This window comes from Ranitomeya imitator, chromosome 1, assembly GCF_032444005.1.
Source record: "Ranitomeya imitator isolate aRanImi1 chromosome 1, aRanImi1.pri, whole genome shotgun sequence".
Taxonomy (NCBI): domain Eukaryota; kingdom Metazoa; phylum Chordata; class Amphibia; order Anura; family Dendrobatidae; genus Ranitomeya; species Ranitomeya imitator.
Window position 1 is genome coordinate 807,041,395 of NC_091282.1, and position 20,018 is coordinate 807,061,412.

At 42.7% G+C, this 20,018-nt stretch overlaps 1 protein-coding gene across 2 annotated transcripts in view; it reads right to left on the reverse strand.

Moving 5' to 3' along the window:
* The window catches only part of PIGG (phosphatidylinositol glycan anchor biosynthesis class G (EMM blood group)), a 196,241-nt gene that overhangs the window by 164,188 nt on the left and 12,035 nt on the right, over positions 1-20,018 (reverse strand). For both annotated transcript variants that reach the window (XM_069739010.1, XM_069739001.1), the window contains exons 2-4: positions 15,164-15,369; positions 11,988-12,197; positions 11,408-11,596 (exon numbers count right to left, since the gene is read on the reverse strand). In XM_069739010.1, coding sequence (XP_069595111.1) covers positions 11,408-11,596; positions 11,988-12,197; positions 15,164-15,369 — 605 coding nt within the window. The remainder of the gene's footprint in view (positions 1-11,407; positions 11,597-11,987; positions 12,198-15,163; positions 15,370-20,018) is intronic.

Here is a 20,018-nt window from a genome sequence, read left to right on the forward strand (position 1 = left end):
ACTGGACGATATCGCTAGCGAGGACGCTGCAACGTCACGGATCGCTAGCGATATCGTCTAGTGTGACAGTACCTTAAACCATCACTGATTGTGGATACTGCACACTAGACCTTAGAAATCAAGGTCCCAGAGTCTGGAGGAAGAGTGGAGAGGCCACAATCCAAGCTGCTTGAGGTCTAGTGTGAAGTTTCCAAAATTAGTGATAGTTTGGGGAGCCATGTCATCTGCTGGTGTAGGTCCACTGTGTTTTACCAAGACCAAAGTCAATGCAGCCATCTACCAGGAAATTTTAGAGCACTTCATGCTTCCCTCTGCCGACAAGCTTTTTGGAGATGGAAATTTAATTCTCCTGGAGGACTTGGCAACTGTCCACACTGCCAAAAGTACCAATTCTTGGTTTTAAAAAAAAACGTATCACTGTGCTTGATTGGCCAGCAAACTCGCCTGACCATAACCCCATAGAGAATCTATGGAGTATTGTAAAGAGGAAGATGAGAGACACCAGACCCCATAATGCAGACAAGCTGCATGATAATATCAAAGCAACCTGGGTTTCCATAACACCTCAGCAGTGCCACAGGCTGATCACCTCCATGCCTCGCCGTATTAATGCAATAATTGATGCAAAGGAGCCCTGACCAAGTATTGAGTGCATTTGCTGAATATACATTTCAGTAGACCAATATTTTGGATTTTTCAAGCTGGTGTTATAAAGTATTCTAATTTACTGAGATAATGACTTTTGGGTTTTCATTGGCTGTAAGACATAATCAGCAAAATTAACAGAAATAAACACATGAAATAGATCACACGGTTTGTAATGAGTCTAAATAATATACGAGTTTCATTTTTTGCATTGAAGAACTGAAATAAATTACCTTTTTGATGATATTCTAATTTTGTGAGATGCAACTGTAACTTGAGCTCATATGTGAAAAAACTCAAAATTTGTAAAAAAAAAAAATTTGAAATCTTAGCAATTTCCAAACTTTTACTTTTTATGCCCTTAAGTAAGAGTTCTGTCACACAAAATAGTTAATAAGTAACATTTCCCACATGTCTACTTTACATCAGCAAAATTTTTAAAACATTTTTTTTGTTAGGTAGTTAATAAGGTAGTTAATAAGGTGACCGGCGATTTCTTATTTTTGCAACAAAATTTACAAAACTTTTTTTTTTTTTTTTTTTTTTAAGGGACAACATCACATTTGAAGTGACTGAGTCTACATGACAGAAAGTACCCAAAAGTGACCTATCAGGCGCTCAAAATCACATTCAAGAAGTTTATTAACCCTTTAGGTGGTTCACAGGAATTTTTGTAATATGGAGAAACAAAATGAACAATTTTCACATTAATTTAGACCAAATTTTTTTATTATTGCAAGGGTATCAGGAAAAACGAAACAAAATTTGTTACGCAATTTCTCCTGAGCATGCCGATACCCATTATGTGGGGTAAAACCAATGTTTGGGCGCTCGGCAGGACTCGGAAGGGAAGGAGCGCCATTTGACTTTTTGAATGCAAAATTTGCTGGAACAACTAGCGGACGTCATGTCGCGTTTATAGAGCCCCTGATGTGCATAAACAGTGAAAATCCCCCACAAGTGACCCCATTTTGGAAACCACACCTGTCAAGGATTGTATTCAGGGGGATAGTGAGCATTTTGAACATTACGTCGTCATTAGTGTTGAGCAAGTGCTCACTAGTCCAGTTTGCATCGGGTGCTTGTGAATGCACCAAATATCGCGGGTGCCCGAGTGACATGCTCCGCATGTTTCATGGCTGTCAACACCAAAAAAAAAAAAAAAAAAAACATGCGCAGACCCGTGATGCTCTGTGCAAAGCCGAGCACCAGTTTCAAACTCGAGTAGCAAGTAGTTGCGCTTAATACTAGCAGTCATATCGTCATTTTTTGTTACGGCAATTTTTATTTTTATGATAACCAATCCTAACACACCCCTTACCCCAAGCCCGACTGCAAAGAATGGAAAAAAAATTATATACCGTATATTATCATTTTCAACTAAGTGGATGGGGGGTTTGATTTACGTTTTTTATATTTTGATCACTGTGATGTGATCTATCCCAGTGATCAAAAGGAACCAATAGGAAAAATTTCCCGTTGTTGCCGAATACCGGCCGGCAGATCTTGGCAGGCGCACTACTCATGCCTTTTTTACAAGAAGATGACGCCGGGCCGCTGGAGGTACAGTGGTTTTTTGGAGGGCATCATTTCTCTCTGGCATGTACCGTATATACTCGAGTATAAGCCAAGATTTTCAGCCCATTTTTATAGGCTAAAAATGCCCCTCTCGGCTTATACTCGAGTCATTGTCTTAGGGGGTTGGCGGGGGAGGGGTGCGGCAGCAGTCACATCATACTCACCTGCTCCTGGTGCGGTACCTGCTTCTCTGATTGCCTCTGATGCGGCAGCTTATTCCTGTGTTCAGCAGTCACGTGGTACCGCTCATTACAGTAATGAATATGGATGCGACTCCACTCCAAGAGGGGTGGAGCGCATATTCATTACTTTAATGAGCGGTACCATGTGACCGCTGAACACAGGAACAAGCTGCCAGCGCCAGAAACCATCGCAGCGGAGAAGCAGGGACTGTGTCAGGAGGGGGTGAGTATGATGGGGGAGGGTGAGCCATGCTATATTCACCTGTCCCCAATCCACCGCCGGCTCCATCTTCCGCCTCCTCTTGCTGTGACATTCAGGTGGCGCGATGAAGTGTTTAGTGAGCGCCCTCTGCCTGAACAGTCTCTGCAGAGACCTGGAAGATACAGCGGCGCGTGGCGGTGGAATGGGTGAATATCACAAGCGACGGGGGCCTGAGCAACGAGAGATGAGTATGTCATTTTTTTTTATCACAGCAGCAGCATATGGGGCATAATATGCTATGGAGCATCTTATGGGGCCATCAACCTTTGTGCAGCATTATATGGGGCATAATATTCTATGGACCATCTTATGGGGCCATCATTAACCTTTTATGCAGCATTATATGGGGCATATTTTAATATGGAGCATCTTATGGGACCCATCATGAACTTTATGGAGCATTATATGGGGCGTATTTTGTATGGAGCATGTTATAGGGGCCCATCATTAACTTTATGGAGCACTATATGGGGCTCAAGATTCAATATGGATATTCAAAAACACAACCTACTGATGTCTCAATTAATTTTACTTTTATTGGTATCTATTTTTATTTTTGAAATTTACCAGTAGCTGCTGCATTTCCCACTCTAGGCTTATACTCGAGTCAATAAGTTTTCCCAGTTTTTTGTGGCAAAATTAGGGGGGTCGGCTTATACTCGGGTCGGCTTATGCTAGAGTATATACGGTACATCATGTCAAAAGAGAGATAAATCATTGCAACAGCTGACACTTTTTTTTTGTGACCACTGTTATTCACTGAATAACGGATATCACGTGACCGGACATTGAAAATCCGTACCTGATCTTGTTCTCTGGGGTCTCAGCTATCCTCAGTAGCCGAGATTTTCTGACTCTGGGGGACGCTACAGCCTTATTCCCAATCGCCGTTTTAAAACATCAATGAGGAAATAAGTACCCTTAGCGGTGGCTAAGGGGTTAAACTATTTGACATTGTTAAAGTATGAACACTGACAGACACCCAACACCATTTTAGTCAATGTGGTCTCTTGAGCTGATAGAATTAGATCCAGCACTGTAAATACAAAAAGGCGGAGGGCACCGCTAAATATACAAATATTGGGGCTCACCATGGACTTGCAAAACTACAATCTGACCAGGAAAAATGAGCTATCTTGCCCTGAGGAAGCCGCCACTGCTGCGGCGATACGTGTGGGCTCGCACCCCACATTCCTGTCTCCTTTCCTCTCTCCTTTATGAGTGCACACATGGTCTTGATCCAACACCAACATTTGGATCCCACTAGGTGCTTGATTTAGATGTGCATGGACCCTATCATATTTAGTGGACCTTCTATCTGTCTGGCTTCACTTTTTGTAGCCGTCTAGGCATCAACTATTTGTTTGCCTACCAGCATTTATTTTGATCCATTTTCATAGGGCTATATGGTACTGTGATATTAGCAGGTTTATGCATATGCACACATTGCACTTGTTGCTGTGATTTGGGAAATATATATATATATATATATATATATATATATATATATATATATATATATATATATATATATATATATATATATATATATATATACACACATATATACACACACACACACAAACATGCCCTACTTTTTGGCATATTGATTACATTGTGTATGGTCACACTATAGGTCATTGCATTTCATTTGTATGCATGTGTATATATATATATATATATATATATATATATATATATATATATATATATATATATATATATATATATATATCTATATCTATAGATATAGATATAGATATATATATATATATATATATATATATATATATATATACACACACACACACACACACACACACACATATGTATGTATACTTCTACCTTCTGAGGGGACAGGGATGTGGTTTGTCATTTTCCCCATATTAGGATATGACTTTTGGGCTGTTTGTTGCACTTTTAAATGTTTTTAGACATGTTTTCTGCGTCAGTTGTTTTTTGCTGTACATATTTCTTGTGAGATTTATCAATAAAAACTTTTAGCATTTTCGATATTTGTTTGTGGTGCTCCTATATGTGTGGACATAATCTTTTGTTCTTTTTCCTGGTCAAATTAGATCCACTGTCACAATTTTTGTTGGTATTTTCCTATGGTGGACTAAAATAACAAAGATGAAAAACACAGATGTGAACACAGTCTAAAAAGGTATGCTCATAAAAAGGTATGCTCAGGAGTGTAACCCTGAATCTCAGAAGGTGTAGCTGTGCCCAGCGTTATTTTCAACAGCACGTGCGTTCTCACATGCACCTCCAGTTGAAAACTATTGTGGAGCAGAAAACAGGGTTTTAGGCTACTCACCGTAAAATCTGTTTCTTGGAGCCTTCATTGGGGTCACAGGAAACCATGGGTGTATGCTGCTGCCACTATGCACAAAAAAGTTAGCTCCTCCTCTGCAGTGAACACCCCACCGACCAGCACTAGGTTAATCAATTTAGCTTTGTGTCAGTAGGAGGTAGACACGGGTCTTTTACTAGACCCATTTCTACCTCGGTTTTCGTCATTTTCCAGTAAAGTCTCTTTTTCAGATGGATTTCCTACCCTTACCTTTGGAGGGATACAGTGTGAACAGTCACAACTGTACTCCCACGTGGAGACAAGGAGTACGGTGTGCACTGCCACCCTGTATCCTCGTATGTCTAGCCAGCAGGACCCTAACCCCTAACACAAAATAGTGTTTAGGTGATCCTAACATTGGTCCAGGCACCTGTCTCCTACCCACTAGCCCACCACAGCCGGTCGGTTTCAGGAGGCATGGACGTGCATCTATTAGATTTGCCAATTCTGATGCATTGCCCAGCTCTTCCCACTTGTCCTGTAGCAGTGTCAAGTGGGGTAATATTTGTGGGGTTGACGTCACCTCTGTATTGTCAGGTGACATCAAGCCCACGGCTTAGTAATGGAGAGGAGTTTATAAGACACCTAGCCATTACTAATCCTATAGTTACATGGTAAATAAACACACAGCAAGTATAAACTATTTTGAAATAAAAAAAACACTTGTTAATTTAAAATAACAAAACACAGATATATTCACCTAACACCCACTCCATTGAAGTCATGGTCTACTGTCATATAATAAAAATAAAAAACAACCATATCCCTCACCTGTCCGTTATTCTGTCTGACGCCGTAATCCATGCCAAGATTTGACCGTACAGACAGATAACCACTGAGAAATGAGCCGCGTCAGTGTCCAGCAGCATCAGTGACCAGCGGTGACGTCATCGAGGTTACTGCCGGTCACTGAGGCTGAGTGGCATGGATGGATGAGAGATGGATGGATGATGGGTGGATGAGGGATGAATGGAATTCATAATGTCCCACGCCGTAATCCATCTGTGCCATATGTGCTCTTCAGAATGAACGGTGGCATCATGCGACCGTTCATGCTGAGAAGCAGAGAAGAATGAATTGCAGTGAGTGGGCCACTGAACTGCGGTAACCACCACTAGCACAATGAGAAAAAAATCTCAAGACTTTTTTTTTTTAATTATTTACTTTTAAATAAATAATTTAAAATGAAGGCGTGTGGACCCCCCTATTATTGATAACCAGCCTTGCCAACACTGACAGCTGAGAGTTGCAACCCCCAGCTGTTAGTTTTGCCTGGCTGGTTATCAAAACTAAATGGGAACCCACCCAGCTTTGTTTTTCTTAATTATTTATTTAGAACTCAGGCGCTGGTTGATGAATACTCCCTTCAGCCCCCGCCTGCTCTCGCTGTTATTAGCTTGATTTTACCGCCGATCAGAAGCAGCATATGACAGCACGAGAAACACCCGATGTTAGGGGTGCGGAACGCGAACAGTAACACAGATCTTCCTGGAGAACTCCATGTTCAGGGTTCATGCACAAACCACAAACAGTAGGTATTCAGTATGGACTCCAAACTTTACTGTTCGGGTTCGCCTATCTCTAATAATTACATTTTTACCACTAAAATGTTGTTTTAGCCCAAAGCATTTACTTTTCTAAGGGCTAATAGGAAAAAACAGAGCTCAGTTTGTTGTAAAAATTTCTCCCGAGTACACCAATATCCTACATGTAAACAGGAAAAATATTTCAGGCACAGAGCAAAGTTCAGAAGGAAAAGCACGCCATATTATAGTGCAGATTTTACTGTTATGGTTTGTGGGTGCCATGACCCACTGGGAGAGCCCCTGAGGCGCCAGAACAGCAGAACCCCCCTAAATGACCCCATTTTAAAAAAATACACCTCCTTAGTGAATTAATCTACTGGTGCAGTTATCATATTGACACTACAGGTTGGTCACAGAATTTTATACCATAGGGCAGTGAAAAAAACCAGAAAATTACATTTTAACCACAAAAATTTTGCTTTAGCCCCAGATTTTACATTTTCACAAATAGGAGTGGGATAAAATGGCACCAAAATTTGTCCCACAATTTCTGCTGAATGTAGAAATACCCCATATGTGGCTGTACAGTATGTCACAGACATACGGCGAGACTCGGGAGGGACAGAGTGCTGCTTGCCTCCTGGAGTGCAGATTTTCGTACAATAGTTTGCGTACACCATATACATGGTCCCCAATTGCTAGAAGAGCAGAATCCCCCCTCAAGAGACTCCATTTTAGGAATTATACCCCTTTAGGAATTTATCAACAGGTGTAGTGACAATGGGCACTTTCCAGAAACAAGCAGTAGTGGATGTTACTGATTAAATTGCAAACTGCCCCGTATGTTGTAGTGCCCAGCTTGTGCTTCTGGAGACATGCACTCGTAAATTAGGAGGGCTCTCATCACTACAGAAATGACAAACATGTGGACGCTAAATGTCGTTTAGGCACACTGAGGCGCAGAAGGGAGGGGGGCATTTGGATTTGCAGAATTCACTAGATTTCTTTGGGGATGCAAGAAGCCATAGCACTTTTCCAAAGTCTTGGTGCTACCAGTAACGTGGAAGCCCCATATATTTCCAATGACAGGTGACAGACCTGAGTGGGGACTTGCTTTTTTTGTGTATTGAGCTGAAGCTTTTATTGGTAAGATTTTACATAACGCGATTCAGGTGAAACTTCTGAGGGATCCATTTACTATAATGAGGCAGCAGAGTTACTCTCGAAACAGCTGAAGTGCACAATACTGTGGCGAACTGCGCTTTTATGCACACATAAAAAACGGACACCGCCGGATCAGAGAGTGAGCACAGTTCATTCTTCTGCCTCATTATAGGGAATCTTCTGCAGGGGGTTCTGTCTGAATCACCTATCAGAAATTTATGCAGAAACCGCAGAACAAGCGCTCAGCGTAGAGCACTGGATAAATGTGAGCACTGGATAAACTGCGATCCTTGGGAGGCAGAATGAACAGCAGGTGAAGAATTGGTTTTAAGGCCCCGTCACACATAGCGACGCTAAAGCGATCCAGACAACGATACGACCTGTCAGGGATCGTTGCTGCGTCACTATGTGGTCGCTGGTGAGATGTCAAACAGTGAGATCTCCCCAACGACGCAGCAGCGATGCGGCGACCTGTAGCGACCTGTACAACGATGCTATTTCATGACGATTCAATGGGACGTCCTGTCAACGAGGTCGTTGGTAAGGTGTCAAACACAGCGATGTGTGCTACCCAGCGGGACCTCAACGATCAAAAAAAGGTCCAGGCCATTCCGACACGACCAGCGATCTCACAGCAGGGGCCTGGTCGCTGCTACGTGTCACACATAGCGAGATCGCTACTGAGGTCGCTGTTGCGTCACAAAACTTGTGACTCAGCAGCGATCTCGCTAGCGATCTCGCTATGTGTGACGGGGGCTTTACTTATTTTTTATGTCGTTCCCGATGTGGAATAAGTGATAAGATCACTTAATTCTTCGGGTAGGTGCAATTATAGAGTAAGCAGAGTTCTATCAGGTTTTTATGTTTGCCTGCTGTCACACACTAAAAGACGCTTTGCATCGCCATATTTTCAGAGCTTTTCCATATTTCTACCGATAGAGTCATGTTTTTTGTGGGACGAGTTGACGTTTTTATTGGTACCATTTTTGGGGCACATGACATTTTTTGATCGCTTTCTATTCCAATTTTTGGGAGGCAGAATTAAACAGCAGTAATTCAGGAAATTTTGGTGGGGTTATTTTTTATGCCGTTCACCGTGTGGTAAAATTGATAAGGCAGCTTTATTCTTTGGGTCATTACGAATACAGCGATACCACATTTACCGCATATTGTTTTATGTTTTGGTGATTTTTACAGAATAAAAACTATTTTATAGAAAACAATTATTTTTGCATCATTTTATTCTGAGAGCTATAACTTATACATTTGCCCGCTGATTGAGCTGTATGGAGGCTGGTTTGTTGAGAGACAAAATGTAGATTTTAGCTATACCATTTTGATTTACATTCGTCTCTTATCACTTTTATTCCACTTTTTGTTTGGCGGTATGATGATAAAGCATAATTTTCTTGCCTTTTTTTTTCTGGTGTTCACTGAAGGGGTTAGCTGGAGGGAAAGTTTTAGAGGTCAGGTCATTCCGGACATGGCGATACTTTTTGGTTTTGCTTTTTCATAAAAATATATATTTTTGAGTGCAATATAAATATTTTATATTTTTTTTAATTATTTTTTGATTTTTATAATGATGATTTTTTTTAAACTTTTTCCCACTATGGGACTTTCTGCATTCTGATCGCAGTTATAAGGTATACCAATGCAGGAACATTGTATACCGTGAAGCCTGTCAGCCCTGCAGACGCAAGTTAGTTAGATCATGCACTCTGCATGGTCTAATGATCTTGCTAGTGCCTGGGGATCAGGAGGTCATCATCCCGACACCCTAATTACTAAGCCGATAAGTAAACATAAACACACACATTGTCACCAGCCTATGTAGGAGCGTTAGCAGAACGAACGTACATAGGCTGTAACCAGACAGCAACTGTTAATTTTAGAGGAAAAAAAAAAATTGTGTGGGTTCCCGTGTAATTTTAATAACCAGCAGAGAGAAAGCTGACAGCTGAGGGCTGTTGTTAACATTCTAGGAAGGAGCTAATAGCCATAAAAGTTCCAGGCTATTAATATCAGCACGCAGTGGTTTGCTTAGACTTTACTGACTAGTTTACAGGGGAACCTCAGAAAAAATTGACATAGGGTCCCCCTATAAAATCTAACCAGCAAATGCTAGGCAAACAATTGCAGGCTGATATTAATAGCCTAGGAAGGGACCATGGATATTGGTGTCAGTGGGGTTCATATTTGCAGGGTTGATGTCACCTTTGTATTGCCAGGTGACACCAAGCCCACAGGTTAGTAATGAAGAGGAGTCTATAAGACATCCATCCATTAGTAACCCCATAGTGACATTGTATAAAAACATAGACAAAGTTCTTTATTTGAAATAATGACACAGACTCCTTTAATAATCTTAATTAAACCACTCACCAAATGCCTTACCCACCGACGCCATCTCCTGCAACAAAAATAAAATAAACCACAATATTCTTCACCTGTCCAGAGAGAATGTAATCCATAATCTCCCACAACGATCCTAATCACTTTGAGAGCAGTCACTAATGTGACTGCTCTCAAAGGCAGCCGGCGATACACTGCGGGAGCGATTACCTCCTGTCAGTGTATCACTGAGCTGCCGTGACAGATTTCACCGGAGTTCATCAGCTGATCAGCTCCGATGAGCTCCCTTATGGCAACAGCACTGTGTGGGAAAGTTCTCATGCAGCGGTGCCTTAAGTGAGAATGCCGAAGTTGTGGAGCTCCGGTGGACTCTCACGGCAGCTCAGTGATACACTGCGAAGGCGATTACCTCCTGTCAGTGTATAGCCAGCAGCTGGGTAGAGCAGTCACATCTCCCGATGTGACTGTTCTACACGTGAAATCGCCATGGGACACACTGGATTACCTAGACTACAGCTAACAGGTTAGGATATGTTGGTTTATTATTTTACATTATTTCTAGGAGACAAGGACATCAGGGATTGGGTGTTAAGGTGGGTATAATGGGTTTTTTTTTACTTTTATTTGAATATGTATAATTTTACTTTTTTTTTTTTTAAACTGTGAGCACGCATGATCCTGCAGCGCTCTAACCGACGGTCTTACCGGCGGTAGCATTCCCACCGATAAGAACTTATGCGCCAGCGTTTCCAACACTGTCACACAGATGACAGTGTGGAAAATACCATAGTAAGACGGTAAAATGCAAAACAAAAACTCAGCAAATCCACAGCAAATCAGCAAACATTTTCATACCTGAGTTTTTGCTGCGAATTTGACTGAGTCAATTGAAGTCAATGAATGCAGAAACGCAAAAAGAAAAAAAAAAAAAAAAAAACACTGCAAATACGGATGCAAATTTACTGATCATGTGCACAACACTTCAGGATTGTCATTGAATTACCTTGAATAAGGATGCCATTGATTGCGTTTTTGGACCATTTCAGCATGGAAAAAAGCCACGAAAACGCATCGTATTCACAGAGCCTCAATATCGCTATCATAAAAACAGTAGAGTGTAGGCCATTTCTACTCTCCCAATAAAAACTAAGAATTATTTTTATGTAATTTCTTGGAATATTAGTGTACAGGCAAAACAAGTATGAACTTGTTATAATTAACACATTTATTTTACACTTTAGGATGTTTGAGAAATACCCCAAATTAATATTTTGAAATCTTTAAAATAATTTAAATTATAAAAACAATGTACTGTAAAAGAGTAATGGAAGCTTCCTACCTTTGAAAGCAATGACGAGTGAATCTTTTTCAAGACAAGATCCATTTCATAAAGCTTTGGGCCAATCAAATGGCTATGTGGTCCAGTTAAATGCCCAATGTGATCTAATCCCAGATAGTGAAGAATCAGCATTTCCCAATCATTCCTCTTTAAAACATCATCTAAATGCCTGGTGACATTATCATCAACCTGAAAAATATTGATGTATAGAAGCAATATACAAATACAGCACTAATTAAAGTTGAGATAGGCATGTGAAAAAAACCACAAACCACATACATGAACATCGTTAGGTTTAGCAGATCAACAAGCCATTCAAGAGGATGGCATGATTCAGACACTGGCTGAGTTATTGCAGTCAGGTATGTTTTATTCTGAAATGCTGTGGCGTTTTACGTCCAACATACTTTGAAAAGCCATTCTGGAACCATTTATCTTGGATGACTAGTCCGAGATAACAGAGGAACAGCACAACAAAGAATTCTAGGAAAACAAGCCCCAGAATTGTTATGTTATATAGGAAATACATTTATACCAAAATGGTCAGGTAAGTAGAGATGAAAGGTGCTCTTTAGCATACCTCTGTGAAGTCAGAAACAAAAAATGATGTTGTCCCATCAAACTCCACAAAATGCTTTGGAAAAAGTTTTATCCACGTGTCGTCACCATAAAACACTATGCTTCTTCCAGCTTGCTTTGCCTGCCATAACAAGTTGTCTTCCAGTAGTTCAGCAGAGTTGAGATTCATTACAATGTCAATAAAACCGGGTATACTGCCTGTCATCAATGCCTGGAGACATAGAATAGGAAACAGGTCATAGATCGGACAGAAAGGTAAACAAGCAAGGGACTGAAGAAGTGATGCTTAGGACTATAGTAGACATTTAAGAGGACATTACAGGTGTTGTCTTACACATCTCGGAAATAGGGGATTTTAGTAGCTACTGTCGGCTTCAAATTTCCCTACTATGGCATTTTTACACGAGTAGTCTTGGCAAGACTGAATTTATTCCATCACGGTCTATAATAATAAATAAAAAAACCACACTCGTTAAGGTGCCTTTTTTCCCCAGGCTAGAAGATCCATTTTTAGTACATAAATATATTAAAGCGGCACTTTCTGTCTAAATTTCTACAAGTTTGCAGTCAGAACTATTGAAAGTGGTCTCGCTCTATACAAGTGTACCTCCAAACAATATAATGGTCCCTCCACACTGTACGATGGTCTTCCAAATAGTTCCCCAACAATATAATTGCCCCCACATAGCACTCCGAATAGTAAAATGGTCCCTACCTGGCCCTTCAAATAGTATGATGGCCCACACAACGTTTCAGGTTTCTGCTCTGGAGATGCTCTCTACTTCATGATAGAAGTGAATGGGAAGGCTAAAATTACGTCCAGGTGTTATTAGTTAGCTGGTTTTTTGCCAGTGTCTCTGCTTCAAAAACTGCTAGCTGTTTCTTTATTGTTCAATGTACATACAAAAAAGTCTTGGAAACAATGAAAACTTTCAATGAAAAACATAAAATAAGTGCAATAAGAACAGCCAAACAAAAAGAAACACTAAAAATGCAGGGATTACAGGGATAAAAATAGAGTTTCCTGAATCGCTTTTCTTTTCGAAAAATTCTAACCTATGTGACTGGCGCTGTTGTGAATGGCCGGTATGTGTCACGGAGGAGGTCCTCTGCATTGTAAGCCTGAAATGTTGCTCTGGGACATGTAGTTCCAAGAGCTCTGTTTAGCTTGTAAGGGCTGGGCTTAAAGGGTTGGCTGGAGAGCTGGGCGGTTCTGGCCAACCACCTACATCCCAGCAAGGGGTGTGTCTCATGCGAGATAATGAGACTGTGGTATGGTCACATGGTCTGTGCTGGAAGGTCCTGAGAGTGGACAGGATTCCTGAAGAGCACAAGGTGAGGCCATGTACCTGCAGAGCCTGTGACGGTTAAAGGGAATCTGTCACCTCAAATTGGCAGGATATGTAGATGCCTTTTTTCCGGTCCGATAGGTGGCGTTTCGTCTTCATTTCTCCACCCCATCCGTCCCTGTTGTCCGCAATATGTTCGAGAATTAGAGTACTTGTTTTCCATAGTTCGCGCGTGCGCTATGCAGTCTTGCAGATTGCATTGCGCATGTGCGAACTATGGAGGACAAGTACTCCAATTCTCGAACATATTGCGGACAACAGGGTCGGATGGGGTGGAGAAATGAAGACGAAACGCCACCCATTGGAACGGAAAAAAGGCTCCTGCAGTGCATCACTGAGGTTACCTGATTTCAAAGTCTCACTTTATGGCAATTGCTGCATGGGAAATTTCTCACTCAGCAATGCCAAAAGTGAGACTAGGAACTATTTTTTTTTTTTTACAGCGGCGGAGGAATACAGTGCGGAAGGATACCTTCCTCTCGTCATTGGATTCCTGGAGCCACTAGAGAGCGGTCGCATAAGCTGATGCTGCCATTCTCCACGGGAGATCGTCGTGGGACACTCGTGGATTTCTGCGGATCAGGGAGTATAGTGTTTGTTATTTTCATATTTTTTACAGATGACACTGGCTTCGGGGAACAAAGTGACAAGTGATGGTGAGTATGTAATCTATGTTATATGTACTGTATGTCTGTATTGTATGTAGTATGTATGTATGTATGTATGTATGTATGTATGTATGTATGTATGTATGTATGTAGTATTTTTTCTTTTTCTTTTACATTCTACTACTACTACTGTCCCATCATTGGCTAATGTGTCAATCACTGTCATTGTAGCAGGCATCACCCGATGGGACTTGTAGTCCCATCGGACGATGCCTGCACACAGACCTCCGGCAGCCAGTACAGACCCCCGGCAGCCTGCACAGACCCCCGGTAGGCCCGCACAGACCCCCGAGAGGCCCGCACAGACCCCCGAGAGGCCCGCACAGACCCCCGAGAGGCCCGCACAGACCCCCGGCAGGCGCGTACAGACCCCTGGCAGGCCCGCACAGACCCCCGGCAGGCCGCACAGACCCCCGGCAGGCCACACAGACCCCCAAGAGGCCCGTACAGACCCCCGCCAGGCCTGCAAAGACCGCCCACACTCTTCCCCGCTCCGGAACTAGATGTGCAGGTAAAGAAAGGGCTTATTTTCATTCCGATATTTGTGTCCCATAGACTTGCATTGGTTTCCGGTATTGGTATCGACGATATCCGATATTTTTTGGATATCGGCAAATCCAATCCGATACCGATATTTCCCGATATCGGAAGGTATCGCTCATCACTTGTGATGAGCGAATATTCTTGTTACTCAAGATTTCTGGAGCATGCTCGGGGGTCCTCCGAGTATTTTTTAGTGCTCGAAGATTTAGTTTTTCTTGCCGCAGCTGAATGATTTACATCTGTTAGCCAGCATAAGTAAATGTGGGGATTCCCTAGCAACCAGGCAACCCCCACATGTACTTATGCTTGAGAAATCTTGAGCAACGAGTATATTCGCTCATCACTAATAGTAATACAACAGTTCGCATACGTCATAGTATTCAGCACAGTCAAACATTGCATTGAACAGTCAATAATGCACCATTCAGTTGGTACTGTCTGGCACAATGGAAAGCAGTGCAGCTATAGTGGGAAACAGGCACTTCATGGATATAATGGGTCCTCCAGAGAGAGAGAGAGAGACACTCTTCAAAGCTTCTCTCTGTCCGCACTAATAGCTGATAGTCCTGAACAGAAGACCCCAATACATTAACAAGCACAAACAAATGTGAACGAACCTTAATACGAGGCATTGTCACAGTGGGAGCTGCGGCCTTTGCGATAAAGCTGAGGCTTGACCCCTTTTCTATAAGTTGTCTTGTATAAGGCATGTGTTCTTTGCCTTTGACACCAAATACGAAGTCCTGTCTCAACGCATCTATGAGAATAATGACTACTTTCTTGAACACTGGATTGGGAAGTTGTGTCCAGTTTGATGTTTTACCTGGAAAGAAAAAAAATATATATTTTATTTCCATCTGTTTACCCTTTAACCCCTTCAGCCCCCAAACAGTTTTCACCATCCTGACCAGGCCAAATATACAATTCTGACCAGCGTTACTTTATGTGGTATGTGACTTTTGGAGTGCAAAATTGGGTGGAAGCAATAGACACAATGTCGCGTTTGCAAAGCCCCCACAAGTGATCCCATTTTGATAACTACACCCCGTAGAGGAACTTATCTAGAGGTGAGGTGAGTAGGTACCTTGAATTCACAGGTACTTCACAGAATTTTATAACATTGAGCTGTGAAAATGAAAAAAATACATTTTCCTGCAAAAACATTCAAAGTGAATGGGTCTGTACACGTCAGTGTGTTTCCATGGACGGTGTGTCCATAGGAAAAAACACGCTGACATGCCATTTTTTAGCTGCAGCAAGAGCTGCAAAACGCTCCACACGTGCACACTGATGACACACGGATTACATCCGTGTAACACGTACCAGAGCCTGGGAATCAGCGGTGCCCTGAAGCATTAAGCAAGAATAGAGGGACCCTTACGCGTTATTTAAATAATTTAAAGAACAAGGAGGGGTCCTCCCATTTTCGACAATCAAGCTAAAGCAGACAGTTTGGGATGGTATTCTCAAGCTGGCAAGAGGCTACATGGCTATTGGCCCTCCAAATCCTAAAAATATCAGCCGCCCCTGAAAAGGCGCATCTATTAGATGTACCAATTCTGGCGCTTAGCTCTTCCCACTTGCCCTGTAGCACGTGGGGTAATATTTGTGGGGTTAATGTCACCTTTGTATTGTCCGGTGACATCAAGCCCACGGGTTAGTAATGGAGAGGCTTCTATAAGACACCTATCCACTAAGAATCATATAGTTGTATTGTAAATAAACACAGCAAGAATAAAATCCTTTATTTGTAATAAAAAAAGTACTTTTTTATTTAAAAATAATAAACACAGTTATACACTCACCTAACGCACATTCCATCGAAGCCCTCGACTCCTGTAAAAAAAATATATATATCCCTCACCTGTCCAGCTTTCTATCCCACACAGTGATCCATATCTGCGATAAATAGTTTTCAACCTTGACGGTGCCAAGATGCGATTGACCAGGCTGAAAACTACTGGAGAATGAGTTGCAAGCAGAGTATCAGTGACATCATCAATGTTACCTCAGGTTACTGAGGATGCGTTCCCAGCTGGGCCCCTGAACTGCTCATAAGCGCAGCACTCATTGGGGTCAAAGCAGCAAGTCATTTTCCCCTGCTCTTCAGCGTGAGTGGTTGCCTCCTATGGATTCTTTCAGCTTCATACAGGTGAGGGACATTGTTGTTTTTTTTATTTAATTCTTAATTTTACACTTGAATACAACTCTCAACATTGTCCCCTGCTTGCGCTAATCACAGGCAGAGCTGGGGACAAAGGTGTGAGATGTCTTCAGCTCCCAGCGTCTAAGAACAGTGAGAAATGTGCCGGCTTTTCTCAGGTGTTGATACTTGTGATACTGATGCAGCACATGGTTGTCTAAAGTATGAAACACATGAACACTGACATCTCCGGTATTGTTTTTTCCAGTACCAGAATTATAAGGACATGTGAAAGAGACCTTAAAGGGAACCTGTCACCCCGTTTTTGAGATTGAGCTATAAATACTGTTAAATAGGGCCTACGCTGTGTGTTCCTATAGTGTATGTAGTGTACCCCGATTCCCCACCTATGCTGAGAAATAACTTACCAAAGTCGCCGTTTTCGCCTGTCAATCAGGCTGGTCAGGTCGGGAGGGCGTGGTGACATCGCTGGTTCTTCCTCAGCTTTACGTTGGTGGCGTAGTGGCGTAGTGGTGAACAAGCAGCGCGCGATCTGCGCTGTCATCCCTTTCGTCGGTGGGGGCGGCCATCTTCCTGGGGCCGCGCGTGCGCAGATCGAGTGCTCTGCTGCACGGGGCTTCAGGAAAATGGCCGCGGGATGCCGCGCGTGCGCATTAGAGATTGCGGCGGCCATTTTCCCAAAGCCGAGTTTGCATCTCGGCTTTGGGAAAATGGCCGCCGCGATCTCTAATGCGCACGCGCGGCATCCCGCGGCCATTTTCCTGAAGCCCCGTGCAGCAGAGCACTCGATCTGCGCACGCGCGGCCCCAGGAAGATGGCCGCCCCCACCGACGAAAGGGATGACAGCGCAGATCGCGCGCTGCTTGTTCACCACTACGCCACCAACGTAAAGCTGAGGAAGAACCAGCGATGTCACCACGCCCTCCCGACCTGACCAGCCTGATTGACAGGCGAAAACGGCGACTTTGGTAAGTTATTTCTCAGCATAGGTGGGGAATCGGGGTACACTACATACACTATAGGAACACACAGCGCAGGCCCTATTTAACAGTATTTATAGCTCAATCTCAAAAAACAAGGTGACAGGTTCCCTTTAAGCACACTGTGGGGTTCAGAAGGTAGGGGGGCAGTGGGATTTGGGAGAATGGGATGGATTTATTTTTCTGTGCGAGGATTCATAACACTTTTACAGAGCCCTTGAAACATGGAAGTCCCCTATATTTCCATTGAGAGATGACGGACCCGAGTGGGGATTTGTTTTTTTTGTGGAATGAGTCGAATCTTTCCTTAGGAACATGTTTTACATAACAGTTTGGATCACATTTAGACTGTGTTCACACGTTGAAGTTTTTTCACGGTTTTTCCCGATAAAAACGCTATAAAACCGCAAAAAAACCGCATACAATAAGCATCCCATCATTTAGAATGAATTCCGCATGTTTTGTGCACATGATGCGTTTTTTTCCGCAAAAAAAAAACGCATTGCGGCAAAAAACTCAGCATGCTCATTAATTTTCCGTTTTTTTTGCGGATTTCCCACTCCAAAATGCATTGGGAAGTGTCCGGAAAAAAACGCGGCAAAAACGCGTCAAAACCGCGGCAAAAACGCATGCGGTTTTCTTGCGGATTTCTTGCAGAAAATGTCCGGAATTCTCAGGAATTTTCTGCAAGAAATCCTGAACGTGTGCACATAGCCTTATCCTGTGCTCTAAGCTGAGCACTTACATTGGGGTTTCCATCTAAATCTCCAAATTATGTGGATCAAATGAAACCCACAAGGGTCTATTCACTATAATGAGGCAGCAGTGTTACGTTGTACTTCATCTGGCCTCTGTTGAGCGGTGTCCTTTTCAGAAGTGCACAAAACTGTGGCCGTCTGCACTTTTGTTCATGCTTAAAAAGATGGGACACCACCAGATCACAGGTCAGACAGCGTCCACAGTGCCTCCATTGGCCTCAATATAGGGAATCTTCTGCTGGGGTTCCGTCTGAATCACGTATTTCAGAGACTTACACAGAAACCCTGATGTAAGAGCTCTGCGCAAAATGCAGGATAAATGTGGGCCGAGCCTTACTACGATGTTTGGGAAGCGGAAAGGGAAAAAAGAAATAAAAAAAAATCAACAGGGGTTAAAGAATTTATTCTATTTATTTTTTATGCCGCTCCTCGTGTGGTATAAGTGATATGGCGACTTTATTCTGCGGGTCAACGCAGTTACAGAGATATCAGAATAATATTGTTTTGTTTTTATGTTTGATTGCGATCACAAGTTTCATTTTTTTTATTTAAAAAGTTAAAAAAAGAAAAAAAAAGGTTTTGCATGCCATAGTTTAAGAGCTATAATTTTTCTATTTTTCTGTAATGTGAGCGCTTTTTTTTTGCGGGAAGACTTGATTTTTCCTTTGGTGCCATTTTCCTGAATATATTTTTTGATCGCTTTCTATTCCGATTTTTTGGAGGCAGAATAGACAAAAATCAGCAATTCAGGATATTTTTTCTTTTTAATGCTGTTCTTCCGTGTGGTAAAAGTGATAAATAGGGATTTTTGTGTGTACTCACCGTAAAATCCTTTTCTCCGAGCCACTCATTGGGGGACACAGGACCATGGGTTATGCTGCTGTCACTAGGAGGCTGACACTAAGCTGAGACAAAAAAGGGTTAGCTCCTCCCCTGCAGTATACACCCTCATGCTGGCATGCAGAGACCCAGTTAAGTGCAAAAGCAGTAGGATAATGAGAACAATATATCAAAAAACATTGGAACATAACATGTCAAACAACAGTCAAAGACTAAAAAAGATAACTAGCCGTAAGGCTACCAGGGTGGGTGCTGTGTCCCCCAATGAGTGGCTCGGAGAAAAGGATTTTACGGTGAGTACACACAAAAATCCCTATTTCTCCTTCGCCTCATTGGGGGACACAGGACCATGGGACGTCCCAAAGCAGTCCCTGGGAGGGAAACAATACAACCACGTAACTTCATGTACCATCTGACTACCAATGCGCAACGGCCGCCTGCAGGATACGCCTGCCAAGGGCCGCGTCCGCAGAGGATTGGATATGCACATTGTAATGCTTTGTGAAGGTATGCAGGCTGGACCACGTTGCGGCCTTGCAAACCTGCTCCGCTGATGCCTGGTGCCGGATGGCCCAGGAAGCACCCATCGACCGAGTGGAGTGAGCTCTAATCCCCGCCGGGATAGGACTGCCCCTGACCCGATAGGATTCCTGGATAGCAGATCGGATCCATCTAGCTATCGTGGATTTAGACGCCGCCAAACCCTTTCTGTGACCCTCCGGGAGCACGA